The 21240-nt window shown below is 41.3% G+C and overlaps 1 protein-coding gene across 4 annotated transcripts; it reads left to right on the top strand.

Annotated features, from left to right (window-relative positions):
- Window positions 1-434: 434 nt before the first annotated feature.
- On the top strand, window positions 435-20031 carry kdm2aa (lysine (K)-specific demethylase 2Aa). 4 transcript variants are annotated; one of them, XM_044346705.1, is made up of 26 exons: window positions 435-596; window positions 3718-3856; window positions 4125-4203; window positions 4346-4392; window positions 5347-5525; window positions 5639-5745; window positions 5842-5935; window positions 6185-6338; window positions 6444-6559; window positions 6659-6785; window positions 6865-7100; window positions 7228-7305; window positions 8064-8188; window positions 8327-8450; window positions 8556-8684; window positions 9147-9230; window positions 9545-9799; window positions 11443-11475; window positions 12876-12981; window positions 13228-13839; window positions 13989-14154; window positions 16716-16967; window positions 17090-17253; window positions 17335-17481; window positions 17581-17799; window positions 19032-20031. In XM_044346705.1, exons 1-26 carry the CDS (start codon window positions 591-593, stop codon window positions 19211-19213), a joined length of 3960 nt encoding a protein of 1319 aa, XP_044202640.1. In that variant the 5' UTR covers window positions 435-590; the 3' UTR covers window positions 19214-20031. The 4 variants fall into 4 exon arrangements, with proteins under 4 accessions (XP_044202640.1, XP_044202639.1, XP_044202642.1 ...); XM_044346704.1 differs by lacking the exon at window positions 435-596 and adding an exon at window positions 958-1725; XM_044346707.1 differs by lacking the exons at window positions 435-596; window positions 9545-9799 and adding an exon at window positions 959-1725.
- The last annotated feature ends 1209 nt before the right edge of the window (window positions 20032-21240 follow it).

Here is a 21240-nt window from a genome sequence, read left to right as displayed (position 1 = left end):
GTGGATTTAAGAGGGCAGGTGGGAATTTAATCAAGACTGGTTGACCATATAGTTCAACTAGCACCGGCCATTCTACTCACCTTTATTAGCTTGTGTGTCACTGGAAGAATGTAGTGCATTTTTTGTGTCCTTTCTTTCCTCCTTTTACATTAATTGAAGCCTGTCAGTTTGAAGTATTTTACATGGCAATGGGTTCTATTGTATAAAAGGACGTCTTCTGTAGCTTTGTCCACCAATTGACGAAAATAAAATTATTATGCTTTTGAGTGTTTGTTTAAATTTTGTTTCATTCATCGTGCGCGTCACATTTTGGCATTTTCCTCTCGCTCGCCGTAATCTGCCTGTGCGTGTTTGAGAGACAAGTCGTTGCCACCAATCACAACAGCCTCGCAACATTTTCCAGCCAATCCTCAGTAGTTTGTTCAAAGTACACTTCCATTTATGGATCAGCAAGCACTTCCTCGTTGAGGTGAAGGCTACAAAACGTGTCCCTGCGATGCGAGCCTTGGAGAGTGAAAACACAGGACACGGGAGACGTCACACATCTCGGATTACTGAAGGCATCTGTAAGCGGACAGACCTGTGTGAATATGGGGGTAAGCATAGAACAACGCTTTATTTTTAAGTAATTCAGGTTATTTATGAGTGATGACTAGTTATATTGGGTAATGGGGCGGTGGTTTCTGCGTTGTATCATCGCGTGATTGGCTACCTTTCTTGATTGATTGAGTGCTTGTCCAATGATTACAGAATTGAGACATATTAACCAATAAGGTATAAGGTCGTATTGGAATTGTACTGTTACTCGTAGCTTGCCAGCTCCTTTATGTCTCTATTGGCTATTGTTGTCCAATCACAATTCACAAATCTTCCGCGTGAGTGACACTGTTCTAGCCCAATAAATGCCTCGCTGGTATTTCTGTGATTGGTCCAATTCACGGTTGTGGGCGGGGTATAGTGGTGTTTTGTGATGGGATGGAAAATGGCGGCTGTTCTTAGACCGCAGTAACTTTCTACTATACTAGTACTAACAGCAACAATAATATATCATGTTTACTTGCAGTGTATTGGAGGTATCCGAATGAAAACGTATTCGGATTATGTTAAGTTTTGTGTTGGTATGAGGAAGACGAGTTCAAGAAAGCTAATATTAGCTGGGCACGGCTTGGGATGGCGAGGCAAGGAACAAAGCTCGAGTACACAGACAGAACAGTTTTTATGAAAAATATGATTTTATGTTAACTCTCACTTCTTTTCGGTGCAATAGTGTACTTAAAGTTAGCCAATCTAAACGAGTCTTACCACAGGTAAAACTTCCCATATTTGTCTGACTTAAACTCACCAATCCCGAATGAAGTCAACAAGTATAAGGAAACATTGGGAAAAGACGATTAACGTCTGATAGTTTTGGAATGCAGCAAAGGCATTGAATAAATAGCTCATCGTGTCACTTAGCCAGCTTTGGGATACTTATGTTGATCAGTAGCTGTTGTAGTTAGTAACTTAGCGCAACTTACTCTGAAAGCAGCCGTGGTGAACACACGCCTTCTCGCTGCTTGTTTACTATCGCTACCCACTGCAGCCATGTGGTGCCTCGGTCAAACTTAGCTGCTCCACAGATATTTATATTCATTCTTTGCTTCGTTAACTACCCGAATTTAGTTGGACAAAGGCCGGTTCCCAGTTATAATGGATGAGTCCAAACCGCGCTACAGTAAAAGGCTGGTAAGTGTAAGTGATTGGGGCCACGTTTGGTCTATTGTATATGGCATGAAGGTTAATGTGTGTATTATATGTTTTCTATAGGCTTGTCCGTTAACTATGGCAAGATACAAAAACAATGACGAGGTTTGGTATAAAAGAAAAAAAAACTTTCCACGGAGATCGGTCCCTGACCATGTGTGTAGGAATATAAAAGCTGTAAATAATACAGTGCAACTATATGTTGAAGCGCTGCCGAAAGGCTGAAGATGTTGGTTTTGTTATTTACTTGCTGTCCATCGAGTACAGCTAGTGTTACCCCTAAAAGTGGGTAATGTGATTTGATAAACTATGATACACAGCATAAAGAGGGATGAGTAGGAAAGTGAGGCGTTCGATGTGGATCCAGGAGCAATCAGAAAGACCAAGGAAGATGGGGAGTTAGCAAGATGTTCATGCCTTTGGGGACACAAGACAAAAGGATAACAAGAAACAGAGAGGCGTGGGTCCTAAAATAGGTGAGAGCATAGGACAAATAGAAACCATCGCATATTTCCTCTTCAGTGACAAAAGAGGAGGGGACGATGAACAAAAGGGAAGAGGCGCTTGTCAGAGCTGGAGATGGAGAAAGGAAGAGGCAGATTGTCATTCCCTCTTTTTTTTTTTTGCTTTTCAAGTGGTGTCATATTGTGTCACTGGTGCATATACAGAGGTGATGACTGTGTAGCAGTGTAATGTCTGCACACTGACTGGAGGACAGATTTATGAAGAAATTACTTGAGGGAATCCATTGAGTATAACGTTATTATATTATAACTTATTTTAAAAATTCAGTGATGTAGCTTTTCTTTAACTTTGCTTGCTGGCATTCTGAAGTTTGATTCTTGTTGCACAGTATGCAATGAAATGATAGCTGATTGCTTATTGCACATTATCAACAGCACATACTGAACAGTTTAGATCTATTCTCATTTTTAGAACCTCTGTTTAACCAGCATGGATGATTTTTGTTGGGAGATTTTATCAGCTGTAGGTAATGGGATCAATGAGTAGGCCTACAAAATGAAACTCTGAGCTGTTAACTGGTAAATATGATCTGCATGTTAATCTGACATGGTCATCAATGCCTGAAGAGTTTGTATTGAATTGGATTGTGGTACATTGTAATTCTTAATATTCAAGTCACTTATTTATTCCACTTTGATTTGTTATTAAGGCTGTGTGTCTGAATTTGCCAGAAAGACACACTGAAACTATGTACTGGTACAATACACCAGTGTAATCAGAAAACATTGTGTTAAGATAAGTGTATCACATGGTCAAATGCAGACACTAGTGAAGCGGTGAGAGAGATTATGGAGCACGGGGAGGGGTTGGGGGCTCAGCCTGGGATTATCCTCGTATCATCTGTCATTACCTGGGACCCCTCCTGAAGCGCAGCAGCCTTAGTTCCAGTGTTTGAAAAAGCAATATTAAAATAATATTCAGCACATTTCATCATGTACAAGAGGTAATAGTCTACTTCATGCTATTTTCTTGTGCCTGGTGTATAGCTTCCATCCATCTGTGTATACCTGTTTTCTCCCCACTGCGGCTATTTTAAACTCTGGTCTCTTGACACTTTGCATTCACATCAAACATCTTTATGCACACAACAGTGCAGTGCAGCTGGCGAAAGTCTTTTTGACTTCCCTGCACTTCTCAGTAGTAGTTAAATGCTCGCTGTTTTTTTTTTTGTTGTTGTTGTTGTTGTTGTTTTTTCCATTTCACCTATTGTTGTCAATTTGTTGTTGACTGTAGCTTGTAGATATTGCTTTGCTTTGTCTGGTTGACTGTTTTATTCTGGAGAGGAAAACATTGTGGTGTTTGTACATACATGTTCTGATAGGAGGGCTGTCAGGTTGTTCAAATTTGTTGCCTGATTTAGACCATAGATTTTTTTTTTTCCATTGAGAGCTTGCAGATATTGTTGTTGTTCTGTCTTCCCTCTCTTATCCCGCCGTTCTCTCTTCTCAGCGGGCAGGTACCCGGCGACGTTACCATGACGATGGCATCTCAGATGAAGAGATTGACGGAAGGAGGATGTTTGACCTGGAGGAGAAAGTCCACAGTCAGAGGTTCAGCTCTGACCGGGTCGTTCACATGCAGGGAAAAGGTATGCAGCACAGTCAGTCATGTGAAAGGCTCAGTTGAATTTGTGCTGTTAGAGGAGAGGTGTGTCAGGCTTTAACAGTTCCCTGATTATTAAGACTGCTTGATGTCAGTGCTTCTAACCTGACACACAGCTCACCAATGCAGTTTTGTGTGTGTATATATGTGGAATCAGGAATTAGAAAAATGGAATGGCTATCATACCAAAACTGAGATTGATGGAGAGACCTTGGAACATTTCTTGGTCACATGTTGATGTTTGTGTCTTTTAGACTTCACGTACGAGTTCATCCAGAGAAGCGGGCTGAGGGACCCCATCCTCTTTGACAAACCCGAAGGACTAGGAATCAAGTAGGCATCCACTCGGTTATTTTAAACTCTCTTCTTCTTTCTGCTCCATTGGACGTAATAACTGTCTGCTGGCATAATTTGACGCATAAAGCAAATAACAAGAGACTTGTAAAATGTTTATGAACCTCTCGTTGTTCCACAGGATGCCTGACCCTGATTTCAGTGTCAATGATGTCAAGATGTTTGTTGGTAAGACTCCAGACATTATAAGTGTTCTTCCTTTAATGAATTCAATGCCATAGAGCGGTCACTTTCTCAAAAAGTCATGTACGAATGAATTTGAACTAACAAATAATTAGTTTGATTAATTCAGACACAACCCAGATACAGTAATGTGTCTCAGATACAGTTTGCTGTGCATATATGGCCAGCGATGTCCATCCGTCAGCGGTCAGAGAGAGTCTTATTGTTCAGCATAGTCTTATATTTTCCCGTGTGCTTCTCAGATGCTTCAGTGTGGTGATTATCTGATCAGCATGGCTTTGCTTGCTACTGTCCTCTATTTTTATTTATTAGCTCACTTTACTTATTGGTCAAAGAGCGTGCAATAGGTCAAGCTGATAGTGATTTTTAAGAATGGCCTGTGCTGGATCACAAGACAAACTACTTCAAACGGTCTGTTGTGCTTATAGACTGTAAATTTTGAATTGGAACAGGTTATTACAGTTCGAATATATATAATATTCCTCACTTACTTTTGGTGTTACATCAGTCTTATTATTAATAAACTGCCCAGTTATTTATCTATTTATTTTTGTTTTAATTATTTAATTGTATTTTAAATTTCTCACATGTTTTGAAATGTGCTCTATGAATAGATTTGACTTGACTTGAATAAAGGGCGGCAACTGACAGTTATTGTATTGGTTTATATCAGTTAGTATGTTGATTATTTTCTCTATTAATTGATTAAACCTTTGTTTTATAAAATAGAGAGGTTTAGAAATTAGAGAAAAATGCCCATCGCAATTTCATAACATCCAAGGTGATTCATTTTATCTGACCAACGGTCCAAAACCCAAAGAAAGAGAAACTCAACAATGTTCACATTGGAGAAGCTGGAACTATTGATTATTTCAACAGTTGGCAACTAATTGACTATTGACTGATGAATTGATGAATCTTTGACCTCTCTCCTCTCAGGTAGCAGACGTATGATAGATGTGATGGATGTGAGCACTCAGAAGGGGACAGAGATGTCCATGGCCCAGTGGACTCGTTACTATGAGACTCCTCCATCTCAGAGAGACAAGCTCTATAATGTTATTAGCCTGGAGTTCAGCCACACCAAGCTGGAGAACCTGGTCAGGAGACCTGCCACGGTATGTACACACTTCAACACAGTGCACCAATGGATGTGATTGTACTTTGAACCAGTATATTAATACATTTCTTTTTTCTTTTTTTTTTATTCATCTGTCCTGTATGAGTGTAGGTGGATCTGATAGACTGGGTGGACAACATGTGGCCCCGTCACCTGAAAGAGAGACAGAGAGACTCAACCAACTCTATCACAGACATGCAGTATCCCAAAGTACAGAAGTGAGATCTCCCTTGTTCACTGCATTCATGACTTAAATTCAGCTTGAAATGAAACATAATTCCTTTATGCTGCTGCTGCTGTTCTTGTGTCTGCAGATACTGCCTGATGAGTGTGGAGGGCTGCTATACAGACTTTCACATTGACTTTGGAGGGACCTCTGTGTGGTACCACATACTGAGAGGAAGCAAGGTGGGGCTATGGTAGAGTATAGTTATAGTTAGTTAGTTATAGTTAGTTAGTATAGTTACAGCCCCATATTTCTCATTTTGGGTTAAAAGGGTGCACCTGGAAGTAAAAATAATGAATAAATGTCCAGTCCAGAATGTTTCTTAAATAATTTCTGTTCTCCTCAGTAAACATCCAAAACGTGTGCTGATGTAATTTTGCTCAGTGATGCAGAGTGGAATGTGTTTTCTAAACGTAGTGATGTATTATCAGGTGTTCTGGCTGATCCCACCCACCCCTCAGAACCTGGAGCTGTATGAGAACTGGGTGCTCTCTGGAAAACAGGGAGACATTTTCCTGGGAGACCGAGCATCTGACTGCCAGAGGATTGAACTGAAGCAAGGCTGCACCTTCATCATACCCTCAGGTAAACATTAACATCCACACACACTCTCAATACATGCTAAAGGATTTCAGTAATGTGACAGGAAATAAATATTGATGTGTGTGTGTGTGTGTGTGGTGTTCTCAGGGTGGATTCATGCAGTCTACACACCTGTGGATTCTATGGTGTTTGGAGGAAACTTCCTTCACAGCTTCAATATTCCTACGCAACTTAACATCTGTAATATAGAGGACCGCACGCGGGTTTGTTCACACACACACACACAAACTCCTATGAGCTGTAAATGACAGGAAGTGATGTTTTTTCAAATGGCTGATGAGCCTCTTTTATCCCTTCTGCAGGTTCCTGTAAAGTTCCGTTACCCCTTCTATTATGAGATGTGCTGGTACGTGTTGGAGCGCTACGTCTTCAGCATGACCAAGACATCCTACCTCACACCAGAGTTTCAGAAACACTCACTAGGCATTGGTATGTACAGGCAAACAAGCGTTTTACGATGGGGTTTTATGCTGATGGATGGAGGTGGGTAACTCGTTTCTTCTGTCAGGTCTGAAGAAGCCTTCCAGCTCAGATCCAGCCAGTGAGCAGGTGAAGGAGGGGGAGGAAGGTGTCAGTGATGAAGATGCTTCAGAGCCTGATAAGCCAGCAGTTAAAGTTAATTTGACTCCCTTGGAGCTGGAGGGGCTGTGGAACCTGCTGGGAAAACTGGAGGCGCTGCCGTCCAACAAGAAGTGCGTCCCAGCAGGGATTCACAATGCACCAGCTCTCATTACACACATCAAGGTAGCAGCTTGTGTGTGTATGTGTGTATGTGTGTGTGTGTGTGTGTGTGTGTTCCCAGACAAAGGTTAAACATTGTAATACCTTTTTATTAACTGGTGGTGTAATAATATTAACTACTGTCCTGCAGGCACTTCTTAAGGAACATGCCAATGACAATCCCAAACTGTCCTACACAGGAAAACCAATCATCAAGTGGCCAAAGAGGGTGAGTAGCAGTTACTAATGGACACACTGAACAGTAGTTATGATAAAATGAAATAATTATGACAATGGAAGTTTGGTTGTTTTTATGTTTACTTTAACTTGTGGCATATGTTTTTATTGTATGTTTTTATGGTCTTAATTTGAACTTTTATTCCTGTGAAGCACTTTGTGAATTTTATTTCTGTTAAAGGTGCTAGACTAAATAAACGTATCATTATTATTATTATTATTATTATTGTTATTATCATGATTATGTCACTAGGAATAAATGTTCATTAATATCAGTGCCAAATATATCTGTTTGCCTCATGAGGAAAAGTCTCTACTGTGTAAGTAAGAAACACCCTTGTGAAAAAACACATGTGGCAGTGAAAATGCAGTTTTTTTTTGAGTTTGTTTTATCTTTATTTAACCAGGACTCTTGAGATAAATGATTTCCTTTACAAGAGAGACCTGGTCTAAATGTCAGCGTGAGATAGATATGAGATGGTTACATCATTAAATTACAAGAGTCACATGTAGCACAAAGAACTAAACCTTTAAACCAATTCCATTACTCATGAAACATTTTTGAATGCGATGCTTGAACATTTGATATGGATGCAGATGAAGTTTATCTTGTAAATGATTCCAAGCCCAAGGTGCGGAGTAGGAAAATGCAGTTTTTTCTGCAGAAGTGAAAGTTCTGAGTAGACTCTAAAGGACAGTGCTCCCTCTTATATCTCTGTCATGCTTTATTTTTCTGCTCCTCTCCACCAGCCGTCGTGGTATCAGCCTCCTCCTCCACCGCCTCCTCCTCGTCCTAAATTGGCCACCACTCCCATCATCCCACGACCACAGAAGCCAGCCTCCTCCATGTCTGTGCTGAGGCGGCGTAGGGTCAGGTAACCAAGGCGATTAGCTTGAAAGTTGTTTTAGGCACTCAAATTAGTTTTCACTTGTTTGTGTTCGCCTGTTTAGCCTTCTGTTATTCATAAAAGTATGTGTGTTGCTGTCATTTGTTTTTTTTTTCTTCTGTGCAGGTGTAAGCGCTGTGAGGCCTGTATGAGAGCAGAGTGTGGAGACTGTAATTTCTGCAGAGACATGAAGAAGTTTGGAGGACCTGGAAAGCTCAAGCAGACCTGCGTGCTGCGACAATGTCTCTCTGTAAGTGACTGTGATTTTTTAAAAATTTTTTTAAAATATTTTTTTGTAAATGTACAGTATATGGTAAATATGTCTGATTTTTAAATTACCCTCTGTCCCCTCTAGCCGGGCCTTCCTCTGTCCGCGGTGTGTGAAATCTGCAAGGAGCCCAATCAGGAGGAAACTGGAGACCCCTCCCTCACTCTGATGGAATGTTCCAACTGTGCGCAGATAGTCCACCCCGCCTGCCTCACGGTACACACACACACACACTATTCCTCTTTTCAGTATTTAGGACGGATCCACTGAAGTTACAGTGATGCGCCCCACAAGGCCAAGAGACATAACATGAAGTTATAGTGGACAATAGGGATGCATGTTGACACCTCTAACTTCAGCGACAAATACATTTCCTGTAGTTGGTTTATAATAAAAAAATCTCAATGTGATTCGCCTATTCAAAGCTCTAAATGTGAAACAAGAGCAGCAGGAAGTGATTGTTTTGAATGTTGAGCAGTGACTTACTATAGCAGATTTCAATACAGCCTTAGGAGTGCATTCTGATTTGTGAAAATGAACATAAATAAATAAGTTTGCAATCAACTCTGAGCTCCGAAGACCAACTGATTGATCTCGATCAACCAGATGGTGACCACATGGTTATGTAACGTGGATACCAGGTGTAAACAAGGTACGTGTCTCCATCTGTTTCTGCAGGTTCAGGGTGAAGGAGTGGTTAATAAAGACCTGCCCAGCTGTTGGGAGTGTCCAAAGTGTGTCCAAGGGATCACTGACCCAGAGGTACACAACCTTCTTTTGTACACACTAACAGACACTCTCAGGTATCCCTACCTCTTGTATGCACACATATTGAATACACAGCTGCAGACAGTCTTCTCAGTGTCTTTGCAAACTCCTGAGGTCTCTCTTGCACTTAGTCCATCATGCCGGCGGGTACATGTACTTGGTTCTAGTGTGTCAAAGCTAATGGGTATTGTGTGTCTCCTGTCTGTTTGTGTTTCATTATTTGATTCTTTTTGTTTGGTTTTGTTTTCTTTTTGTTTTTTGTTGCTGTATTATTTCCTTCTTTATTTGTATTCATTTAACTGCGTCAGTCATCAGGCAGCGATGAATCGTTGGCTGCCGGCCACCAGCAGCACATCCGTCCCCATGGCCCCCTGGTCCTCAGGCTGGGCCCTGGGCCCTCTGCTACAATAGGGGGTCCTGTGGGCTCCCAGCAGGATGGGGAGGTGGTCCGCTGTGGTTTCTTCCCTCCTCCTCCTCCTCTTCCTTCCTGCTCTTCCACCTCCTCAGCGTCACTTCTATTGGTGGCGGCCCCTCTGCCTTCTCAGCCAATCAGCTCGAGACTGGTGAGAGGTGCCGCCTACTCTATACATCCACCCGTCTGTCGCGTGCACCCTTCCTGTTTTTTTCCTTTCCATTTTCAAGAGAAGAGACACAACTCCTGTTGAAATAATCTGTGTTCAGATTGTTTGTACAAGAGCAGTGCCTCTTGTCTCAGACTGCTGGCTGTTTTTCTTTCTCCATACTTTCTACATTCTAAATTATTTTCTCATGGCTCATCATAATGGACAGTGTGTAGCCTGCTTTTGACAGGTTTAATCAAGTCCCACTCAGTCATTTTGTGATTGTGGACACAGCATATATGCTATAAAACGTGTAGGTTTTACAAGGTCAGTTTCTTCACTTCAAAATAATGAACTACCTTTTCTTAAGATTCTAGAAGTATGGATTGATGTGTCAGAAAGAGGTTGAGAAGCTGATGTAGCTCAGCTCAGCTCAGCTCACTTCTTCATTTACCTTTTAATCCCTGGATGAACTGCTGTTGTGACACTTAACACTGTCTGTCCGTCCCTCCATCACTCCAGTAGCTGACTATCAGCAGACAGAGGATGTTGTCAAGTAGTTGTCATGATTGTGCTCCTTCTCTCTGAGCTAATCACTCTGTTGGCCCACTGCTCCCAATGCAAAATGGAGAAAAATGCTACAAAGATTTCTGGTCCTTGTTTAGTCAGAATTAGTCCTAAATACCAAAATGAGATGTCAGGTTTTTCTGTGAATTTTGATTGATGATTTTTGTATTTATTTATTTATTTATTTTTGAAAGCAACAAGCCCAAATATCTAATACTGTTCTTATTATAGCACATAATGCTAATCTAAGATGTAAAAACAAAGTGTCAGACACATCATACAGTACCAAGACACATCGTCACACAAACATGCGGAAATGATCAATAACAGAAATGAAAGGAATATTCTCTTCACTGTGTTATATGTTCAAGACATTTCTAAAATGCTTACTAAAAAGCTGCTCTTGTTCCTGGCAACATGTTGTTATTTCTGTATAAAAATGACTTAAATATGTGACAAGCTATAATTATGACTGTAAGATTGTGAGTGATAAATATTCAGATAAATTTCAAACTTTTGGGATTACAGTGTTATTGTGCGGCTTCAGAACACTTGAACAGTAGAAGTCTAAAAATATATATAGTAATATAGTTTCAAAGATAATTTGTATCTCATTCATTAAAAATGATCGATTTTTGTTTTAATTTCTTTGGTATAATGGTATACGCATGATGTACTCCGAGGTGTTCTGCTTTTTTAAAACACACCAGTCTGCACAAAGGATGCACTAGATTGTTTCATGTTCTTTAACTTCACCTTGTTTAGAGACTCTCTATACAACCCTAACTATATTTAATATTTATTTAACTTTATTGTTACTAATGAGGAGGAGTATCAGCAAGAGCTTCACTTCAGGGTAAACTCTTCCTTTAATGAGTGGAGAAGTATTTTGCCATGGCTTCCAATGGATAGTCTTTTTGTACTGAAGTTTCCACTCCGACAACAATGGAAATAATGGCAGAACATCAAAGAAACAGATCTAATCTACGAGAAGAATCTCTTGACAGGAGTCTTTCTGATATTTAGCTGTCAGTTTTTTAAGTCACTTCTGAGATTTTTTTTTTCTCTTCCTCCAGCAGTCTAGAGGAGACAAAGGTGAAGGCCTTCCAGTGGTAAGTGTTTATTGTTGGGTCTCTACTGTAATATGTCAACCGTATTTTCTCTAATAATGGCCGGGGCATTTATTTACCTCAACGGCAGAGGGTACCAGGCCTTTATTGGAAACAGGCTTATATTAGAGACAGATAAGTATATTTGTTCATACTTTAGTACGAAGCCTCCCTGTTTTCTGATCTGCTTCCGTTTGCTCTGTTAAATTTAATTACTGCGTTATGCTATTAATAAAATTAAAAGCATTAATTTCCCGACTTTTATTGTGAGACATTACACAAACATTTCTATATATATATATATTCAATATAACTTGTGTGAAGTATGACCGGTCAAGTACAGGAGGGGAAATATGGCCAGTGTTAGTTAAAAACTAAACAAATCTGAGGTAACGTTACGCTGGATATAAACATTAATAGCCAGTTAACAGCACAGTCAAATATCAAATATCAATCAGCTGTCTCTCTAGCTCCAAGCTAACTTTCTTCCTCCCACCACCAGCTAGCCATGCTCTCCTCCTGTCAGCTAACAGCAGCTCACGCTTCTGTTTTTTCCAGTATCTGAAAAAAAAAAAAGTCTTGCAGCTTTCACTCCTTAATTTTCCTCCACATATTGCAAAACTCTCTCTTTGAATTTGACGTCAGACTTCTGTCTGGTAGGGGCCATGTTCACTCTCTACAGTGTTGTAGCATTGGTGTAATGGAAAATTTAGTCACTGACACTTGCACAGGTCCTATATGCTACTTCAAATATAGCTACCGCCATCTTGAGGCACTTGTACATTACAACAAACTACAATCACATTATAACAGGCACCAAGAGGAGCGGGGCGGACATTTCTTTTCATTTGATAACGTTAAAAGTAAAGTTAGGCTTTGCTCGGTTTCTCAACTCATTTTAAAAAAAGACGAGAGAAAAAGAGAGAGAGGGAGCTAGAGAGTGAATGAAGAGATGGAGCTGGTAAGAAAGCGGTGAACCAGATCAATAAAAAAAAAAATCTAATTGTTTCACAGGGGTTACTTTCTAGAGCACAAACAAACACACCTACACCCCTGCACATCACCGTACAACCCTGCAGCGGTGCGCAGCAACACCTGATTTGGTCTGAATACGGCCTCAATCCATCCTTGTTTTTTCTCTCCCCGGCCTGTATTTGTGGCCGGCCTTTATTTGTTCTTGTCGTCCACACCCCCGGCCACTATTAGAGAAAATACGGTATTTCATTTCAGAATACTCTTTTGATCAAAGGTCTCTAACAATTTCCTTCTTGTGTCTATTTTTTTCCGTACCCCCCCTCCCCATCCGTCATTCTCTGCCTCATTCCCTCCTCCCCAATGTTTTCATATCTTTTATCATTCTCCTTCCTCCCATCTTTTGACCCCTTATGTCCATGTGTCTCCAGAAGCGGAAATCTTCCTCCCTGTTGGACGCTCGCATGGCTAAGATTTACCGACGACAGAGACACAGCCGCGATGGAGACGACTCTGTCAGCGATGACGATGATGAAGGTTCGAAGCACTTTTCACTGCCTGCTGCCTGTCAATAGCACTTACTCTGTAACTGATTCATCTCAAAAAATTTTGTAGAAGTTAAACAGCATCACTCACATTGGGTACAGGATATAAAGGGATATTTTTCAAAATAAAAGAATGTTTCTTTGAAAGAAAGAAATTATATTTGTATTTGATATCCAGATATCGTTAGATAGATATTGTTGTGTTTGTGATCACTTCATTTTGATTTCCTCTCCGCAGCCTCTCAGAGAAGAAAGATGTCATTACAAGCTCGAGGGGGGGGCCACTCTTCCAGGAGGGGGTTTGGTGCCAACAGGAGAGGCCTGCTGAGAGGAGGCTCGGCCCACAGAGGAAGCAGAGGAGGCCTGATTACTCCTGGCTCCTCCTCAGTCCTCAAGCTAAAGCGTGGGATGGGCATGAGGGAAGGTGGGAGGAGGGGGAGAGGGGTGAGGCTGAGGGGAGGCTCCAGGGTGCAGCGGAGGGGAGACTCATCTGAGGAATCTGATGATGACGACGACGACGATGATGAAGAAGATGACGACGACAGTGAAGACGGAGACAAAGAGGAACGCCACCGTCGACGCAGGGGAAGGCGCAGGACTGATGATGATGATGACGATGATGATGACGATGATGAAGATGAGGACAGTGAGGGGCAGGAGTTTGACCCAGAGGAGGAGGAGATGGACACACTGGAAGATGAAGAGGAGGAAGAGGAGGAGGAGGAAGGACACTGGGATTCAGACCCAGAGCCTCCGGTGCTCCTGGTGTCTGATCTGAATGACGACCTGCTTAGTGGCTCCTACCTGACTGTGACTCTACAGCGCCCCCACAAGGCCAAGAGACAATCTGGTAAGTGAACAGTAAACAAATGTAAGAAAATTCAACTGTGGTCAAACAGCAACATGTAAACTATGCGCTACATTTCCTTCTCATGACTGCACTGTGAAATAAAGATGAATGTCGTTAATCTCCAACAGAGGTTTGTTGTCCCTTCTAAGGCTCCATAGTTCCAAAGCTGGAAGCAGCCATGGGTCCGCGGACAGCAGCAGTGGTTACAGGTGGTCAGCAGGGCTTCATCCAGAGAAAGACAGCTCTGTCCAAACCTTCACGCCTCAAGAGCAGTGACACCACAGCTGATGGCCAAACCCCACGAGGACCTGGAAGGTAAGGTTCAATGTGTGATAAAATTCAGTTGAATACATTTTCAGTGTGTCAAATGTAGCCTTGTGCGAGATGACACACCACACCTTCCTATTCAGTTAAATGAGAAAGTGTGTCCAAACTTTTGATTGATACTGCATGTATTCAAGGATGATGCTTGTTCTTATTGTCAACAAGTCCCATGTGCAGACCATAAACTATTCAAAAAAAAAAAAAAAAAAAAAAAAAAAGGACATGGCTATTGTGACATCACCCACTGGTTTGTGTACTCCGTTTTGAAGCCTCGAGTTTGGCATTTTGACCATCACCATCTTGGTTTTTTGGGCCCTCACGTTAACGTTAGCTGCTAGCTTTGTTAGCACAGTGCATTTACAGTCTATGGTTAACTGTGATATTGCTAATGCTAATTTTGGCTAACAAAAAACAAAAGAAACGCTGAACAAGACTTTTTTTAGGCAACCAGAATGTTACAATTAACTTTTATGAACTGAAAACACACTGAAATAGCATCAGCTACACCTATACTCCTATTATAATCTTGGGTTACGTTACATAATGTGTATAACCAATGTTGTTGCCATGGTAGCAACTTGTCAATCATAAGGTAGCCAGGCCCTGAAACATTCCCTGCTTTGTCTATTTTACTCTAAATGGGACCATAATTTACAAAATGAACATGAAGCTTTATTGAAGAAGACTTGAAACTAAGATTGAGACCATAAATCCATTCTTTTTGGAGTCAGTGGAGTTGCCCTCTGCTGGCCTTTAGAGAGAATGCAGGTTAAAGTCACTTCTGCATTGACCTCATTTTTCAGACCAGGGTCTACCCACTCAGTGCCAAACCAAACCAACTATGAACAGATCCTACTAAAAGTGGTCTGATATATCTTCTTTCTCTGTGCTGTAGACCTCCATTGTTGTCCACAAAAACACATCAGTGAGCCACACTGTTGCACAGACACTGTCCTACTGCCAGAAAAACTCACTGGATTAATCCGCTACTGAAGATAGTCCCCCACAAATGCACTATTTGCTCCTGTTTGAATAAAGTTTGATTAAAAACTACAGTGACCAGCTGTTTTAGGAAATTACTTAACCTTTTTAAAAAATTAAACTATATATTTGTGTGCTGTTTTTAAAGATTTACATCCTCAGTAGGAACCAGTAGGCTCAGGACTGAGCCACACACAGTGTAGGGAATAGAGAGAGTGACTAAAATAAGACTAAAAATGAATATTTTTTAGTTGATTTTTTTATTGACAATAAAAATATAGAATAACGCTTGATGGGTGGATTGCATCATCTGAGTAATGTTGATAGTATAAACTCAGGTCAAAGCAAGTTTATTTGTACACTTTTCTACAACAAGGCAGTTCAAAGTGCTTTAAATAAGATGTAAAAGAGGGTGTATAAGTGTGTGTTAAAACCATAATATATATAGTACTGTGCAAAAGTTTTAGACACTAAAAGTAAAGTGAGGATGCTATCAAAAATAATTCCATTAATTTTTATTTATCAGTTACCTTCATACAAAGTGCAGAAAAGACAAGAAACCTTAATGAAATCAATATTTGGTGTGACCATGCTTTGCCTTTAAAACAACACCGGCTCTCCTCGGTACAACTGCACACAGTTTTTCAAGGTAGTTGTCAGGTCGGTGGTTCAAAGCATCTTGGAGAACTTGTTTCAGTTGTTCTGTGGATTCAGGCATCTCAGCTGCTTCTGTCTCCTCATGTAATCCCAGACCAGCCATGGTCCTCAGAGGCCTGCTGTCCATAACCAGGGGGTTAATTAATTAATGGTACATGAATGCATACAGATGAAGAGAGGAGCTCAGTGCATCATGGGAAGTCCCCCTGCAGTCTAGGCCTATAGCAGCATAACTAGGGGCTGGTCCAAGGCGAGCCTGGTCAGCCCTTACCATAAGCTTTATCAAAAAGGAAAGTTTTAAGCCTACTCTTAAACATAGAGAGGGTGTCTGCACCCCGGACTGAATCTGGAAGATGGTTCCACAGGAGAGGAGCCTGATAGCAGAAGGCTCTGCCTCTTGTTCTACTTTTGGAGACTCTAGGGAACACAAGTAATCCTGCATTCTGGGAGCACAGTGTTCTAATGGGATAATAGGGTACTATGAGCTCTTTAAGATATTATGGTGCCTAACCATTAAGAGCTTTGTCGGTGAGGAGAAGGATTTTCAATTCTGTTCTGCCAAAGCAGCGAAGCTAAAATGGGAGAAATATGATCTCTTTTTCTAGTTTTTGTCAGTACATGTGCAGCTGCATTCTTGACCAGCTGAAGAGTCTTTAGAGACTTGTTAGGGCAGCCTGATGATAAGAAATTGCAATAATCCAGCCTAGAAGTAACAAATGTGTGGACTATTTTTTTCTGCATCTTTTTGAGACAGGATGTGCCTGATTTTTGCAATATTATGTAAGAAAAAAGGCAGTCCTTGACATTTGAATAATAGTAAAATCCTGTTAATAGTAAAATCTGCATCCCTAGTGTGAATACATTAGACATTAATTACCCAACCACCATTTAATATATTGTTGACTATGTTGCAGGCCACGTCTCCGTGGTAACCAGGGCGACCGAGGCACAAGGGATCGGTCTGCGTCTTCCACAGAAGAAGAGGAAGCTGCTGCTCCTCCTGCATCCTCCACCCTGTCTCCTCCATCCCTGCTGTCCCTGCCATCCTTTAAAGACGTTGGCAACGAAAGAGGAGGGGAGAAGGAGGTTTGGGTGTCTGTTTTCAGATACTTGAACAGAGCTGAGCTGCTGGCCTGCATGACCGTCTGCAAAGCCTGGTACAAGTGGTACGTCACACTTTTATCTTATTCTACAAGCAAAACTTCATTTTAAGGTACTGTCTTCATTTCTTTAGTTGGAGAGGCACAAAATGAAGTTGTGACACAACATGTGTCCCTGTCCTATGCAGGAGCTGTGACAAGCGTCTGTGGAGCCATGTGGATGTGAGCCGGTGCAGCCCACTCAGTAACCAGGCCCTGGCAGGCATCATCAAACGCCAGCCCACCTCTCTGGACCTGTCCTGGACCCCCCTGGCCAAGAGACAGCTTAACTGTCTGCTCACCAGGCTCCCAGGTACACAACATGCTCATACACACACACACACAGATATCAGCCGGCCCCTTCCTGTCTCATCCCACCTCACTCTGTCTGTAGGTCTCAGGGAGTTGAGAGTGACCGGTCTGTCCTGGTCCTGTCTGTCAGCACTGGTCTCTCCCACTCTGCCCTACCTGCGACTGCTGGACCTGCGCTGGTGTGAAGGCCTTAAAGACGCCCAGATTAAAGAGCTCATCACCCCGACTGGTCAGTAATGAGCTGGCCCAAAGCTCGGATAACTTCATCTTTCCTCTCCAGATCGACACATCCAGCTCATCCTCTCCTCCTTCCTGTCTCTCCCTGTAGGTTCAGAGTCGTCTCGCAGCAGACTGAGGAACATGGTAACACTGCGTCTGTCCGGTCTGGATGTTAGTGAGTCCACTTTGAGGCTGCTGCAGCGCCACATGCCCCAGCTGGAGAGGCTGGACCTGGCTCACTGCAAGGACATAACCGACTCCTCCATCGCCCTGCTGGCGGCAGCCGGGACACACACTCGCAACAACCTCACTGAGCTCACACTGGCAGGTCGGTTTTTGCGCACAGTTCCACTCCCAAGGGGGATAGTCCTTTTTAATGAGTGCATGGTAGAAGTTAAAATACAGTTTCTGCTTGTCCACTGGGCTTTATCTGCCTATCAGGGCTTCTTTTATGATGCATGGCTGCCACTAACAGTGACATACATACTTCCAGGATCAACTGATTATTGAATCTTTTTTTTGATTAATAATTAACTTCCTAAAACGTCATTAGAAATGAGAAGAGTTTGTCATATTGTTTGTTGTGAGTGCACAAAATCATGTATTTAAACAGCTTATTCAGTCTCACCAACAGTCAAGTTAAATCGATATTAAAACAGAGGAAGCAAACTATTAACTATTAAAATTAAATTAAATTAAAATTAAAATTGTTTTAATTAATTTTCATTTCATCTTTTGATTAAGTACTAAATTCATTGACTAACATTTTTTTCAGCATGAAAAAGAAACATCATGTTGGATTATTACCATAATTCTCAAATAAAAGCCAATAGCTTGTAAAGGTTGAGGAAAAACATTAAGAGAGAGTGGAATTATTATTCCAGCAGGAATGGCAGGGATTATGCCATGTGAGTGGCAGGAAGGTTTTTAATGTGAAACATCTCTGCAGAAAGTGTTGAATTTCATTGATCCTGTCTTAACAGCAGTTATAAATGACAAGTGAGCGGAATGAATGAATGAGTGAATTAAGACTGCGTTTGTGTTAAACAGAAAGTGAGAGCAGCACGACTGATGTTACTGATACTGATGGAATGAGTGCTGTGGAAATGTACCGAATTTATCAACATGTGAGCATGGAGGAAGTGTGAGTTTGAATCTACAGCAAATTAAAACAGGACCAGATCAGAAAACAGGGAGGCTTCTTACTAAATTTAATGACTTAATGATTTAAGAATGACAGAAAATGGCAGATCTTGACTTGAGAATGATGACAATAATGTATTTTCAATCTTTTTTCTTTTTTGACTACGATGATCAACAGAAATGCTTGAGGCATCACACAGGTCTTAAATCATAAAGAGCTCTTTCTGATTTACTGCAGCTGTGAAAAGCTCAGAAGTTGCACTTGACCAATCAGGATTGAGCAGTAATGATGGATACAGCAGTTGTGAATGTGTGCTTTCTGTCCTGCTTTGAATGGACGAACCTAAGAAACAAAGTGATCAATATAACTAAAGAGATGAGAGCAGCTCCTCACTGTCTGTCTGTACATCTCTCCAGGTTGCAGTCAACTGACAGACGGCTGTCTGTCCTACCTAAAGCGTCTCTCCTCTCTGACTCTGCTGGACCTCAGAGGCTGTAAGAGTATCAGCAGACGAGCCTGCGACGCCTTCATCTCTGACCTGTCCCACACCGCACTCTACTGTATGGTGGAGGAGAAACTCATCCAGCGCCTGGACTAACACATTGATACATGCTCAACTGTGCATCTTGTCCTTCAAACAGGGAGAGAAGGAAACCTGCATTCAGCTGCCAGAAGAATTAAACCTGACCTGAGTGCAGGTGACTTTAAGCAGCTAATTTGGGAAGTTCAAAGGAACATTCTGGGACATAATCTTACGTGCAATCTTCCCTTGAGTTGATCTCAATTTAATCTCAATACATATATGCCTAGCTTAGCACAAAAGACTGGAAGTAGTGTTTTTGCCGTGCGAGGCTAAACATTGGAACACGAAATTGATATTAATCTTCTCATCTGGCAAAATTTTAAACAAGCATTTTCACAAAATATCAGTTCCTTAAGAAAAGCCACCTATCTGCATGAGGGTGCACGTCAAACTTATGTCCTGGTACAGTTCAGTCAGTACTTCTCCCCCTTTGGTAAAGACAGAACTAGGCCTTGAATCACTGACTTTGTTGACCCCAAAGATTTTTGTGATTTATGGAAGGTTTACATTCGCTTCATATCTTTTGGTATTGCTAGAATGTTCACATGAAAACACCTTGTCTATATATTGACTGAAGCAGGATGGAGCACTGTTTGTTAAGATGTCTTAATACATTTTGGGATATGTAGTACAGAAGAACAGAAAGGTGAACGTATGTTTCTTTACTAATTTGAACAAACTGGGCAGTTGTGTATTATAGTGAGGCTTTCTGTGTGTTCAGGTAATTCCTTGTGTGTATATATATGTTTGTTTATTTACTCTGTTTTGTGCAGATTAAGATTCACTTGACTATTTAAGTGTGAAAACAATAAAACGTGAACATTTCTATTGCAGAGTTTGTGCAATACCTAAAGCATTACATTTACCTCATATGATATACTGAAATATGATATTCTATGTGGCCTGCTGTGTTTGAGTCCTCCTTTACTGTATGTATAATTTCACCTTCTAGCCTTCAACCTGCATTAATGGAGTTTTGGCCACTTGAGTACAGCAGAAAGGAGTTGTGGACAAAACATTGACATATCACCATCTGCCTTGACCAGTTAGGTTGAGAGAGAAAGAAAGACGGTGGGGGGGGGGGGCACAGAGAAGCAGAATAATAACAATAGTAATAATAATAATAATAGATATATGACTAGCAATAACAAATAGCAGCAATAGCTGGAGAAGGAGGAGAGAGGAGCTCAGTGCATCTTGGGAAGTCCCCTGACACCCTAGGCCTATAGCAGCATAACTAGGGGCTGGTCCAAGGCAAGCCTGGTCGGCCCTAACTATAAGCTTTATCAAAAAGGAAAGCTTTAAGCCTGCTCTTAAACATATAGAGGATGTCTGCCCCCCTGACCAAATCTGGAAGATGGTTCCATGGGAGAGGAGCCTGATAGCAGAAGGCTCTGCCTCCCATTCTACTTTTGGAGACTGTAGGAACCACCAGTAAGCCTGTGTTCTAGTGGGGTAATGGGGTAGTATGAGCTCTTTGAGATATGATGGTGCCTGACCATTAAGAGCTTTGTAGGTGAGGAGAAGGATTTTTAATTCAATTCTGGATTTTACAGGAAGCCAATGCAGCAAAGCCAAAATATGATCTCTTTTTCCAGTTTTTGTCAGTACATGTGCAGCTGCATTCAGGACCAGCTGGAGAGTCTTTAGAGACTTGTTAGGGCAGCCTGATAATAAGGAATTGCAATAATCCAGCCTAGAAGTGACAAATGCGTAGACTATTTTTTTCTGCATCTTTTTGAGACAGGAAGTGTCTGATTTTTGCAATATTATGTAAGTGAAAAAAGGCAGTCCTTGAAATGTGTTTTATTTGGGAGTAAAAGGACATATCCCGATCAAAGATAAGTCCCAGATTCCTTACGGTGGTGCTGGAGGCCAGGGCAATGCCATCTAGAGTAGCTATATCATTAGATAATGTGTTTCTAAGGTGTTTAGGGCCAAGCACAATAACTTCAGTTTTGTCTGAGTTTAGTAGGCAGAAAATTGCAGGTCATTCAGGATTTTATGTCCTTAAGGCATGCTTGGAGTTTAGTTATGATTGG

The sequence above is a fragment of the Thunnus albacares genome, chromosome 3 (assembly GCF_914725855.1).
Source record: "Thunnus albacares chromosome 3, fThuAlb1.1, whole genome shotgun sequence".
NCBI lineage: Eukaryota > Metazoa > Chordata > Actinopteri > Scombriformes > Scombridae > Thunnus > Thunnus albacares.
Note: the sequence above shows the minus strand (reverse complement) of the source record. Positions and strands in the feature narration are given on the sequence as shown.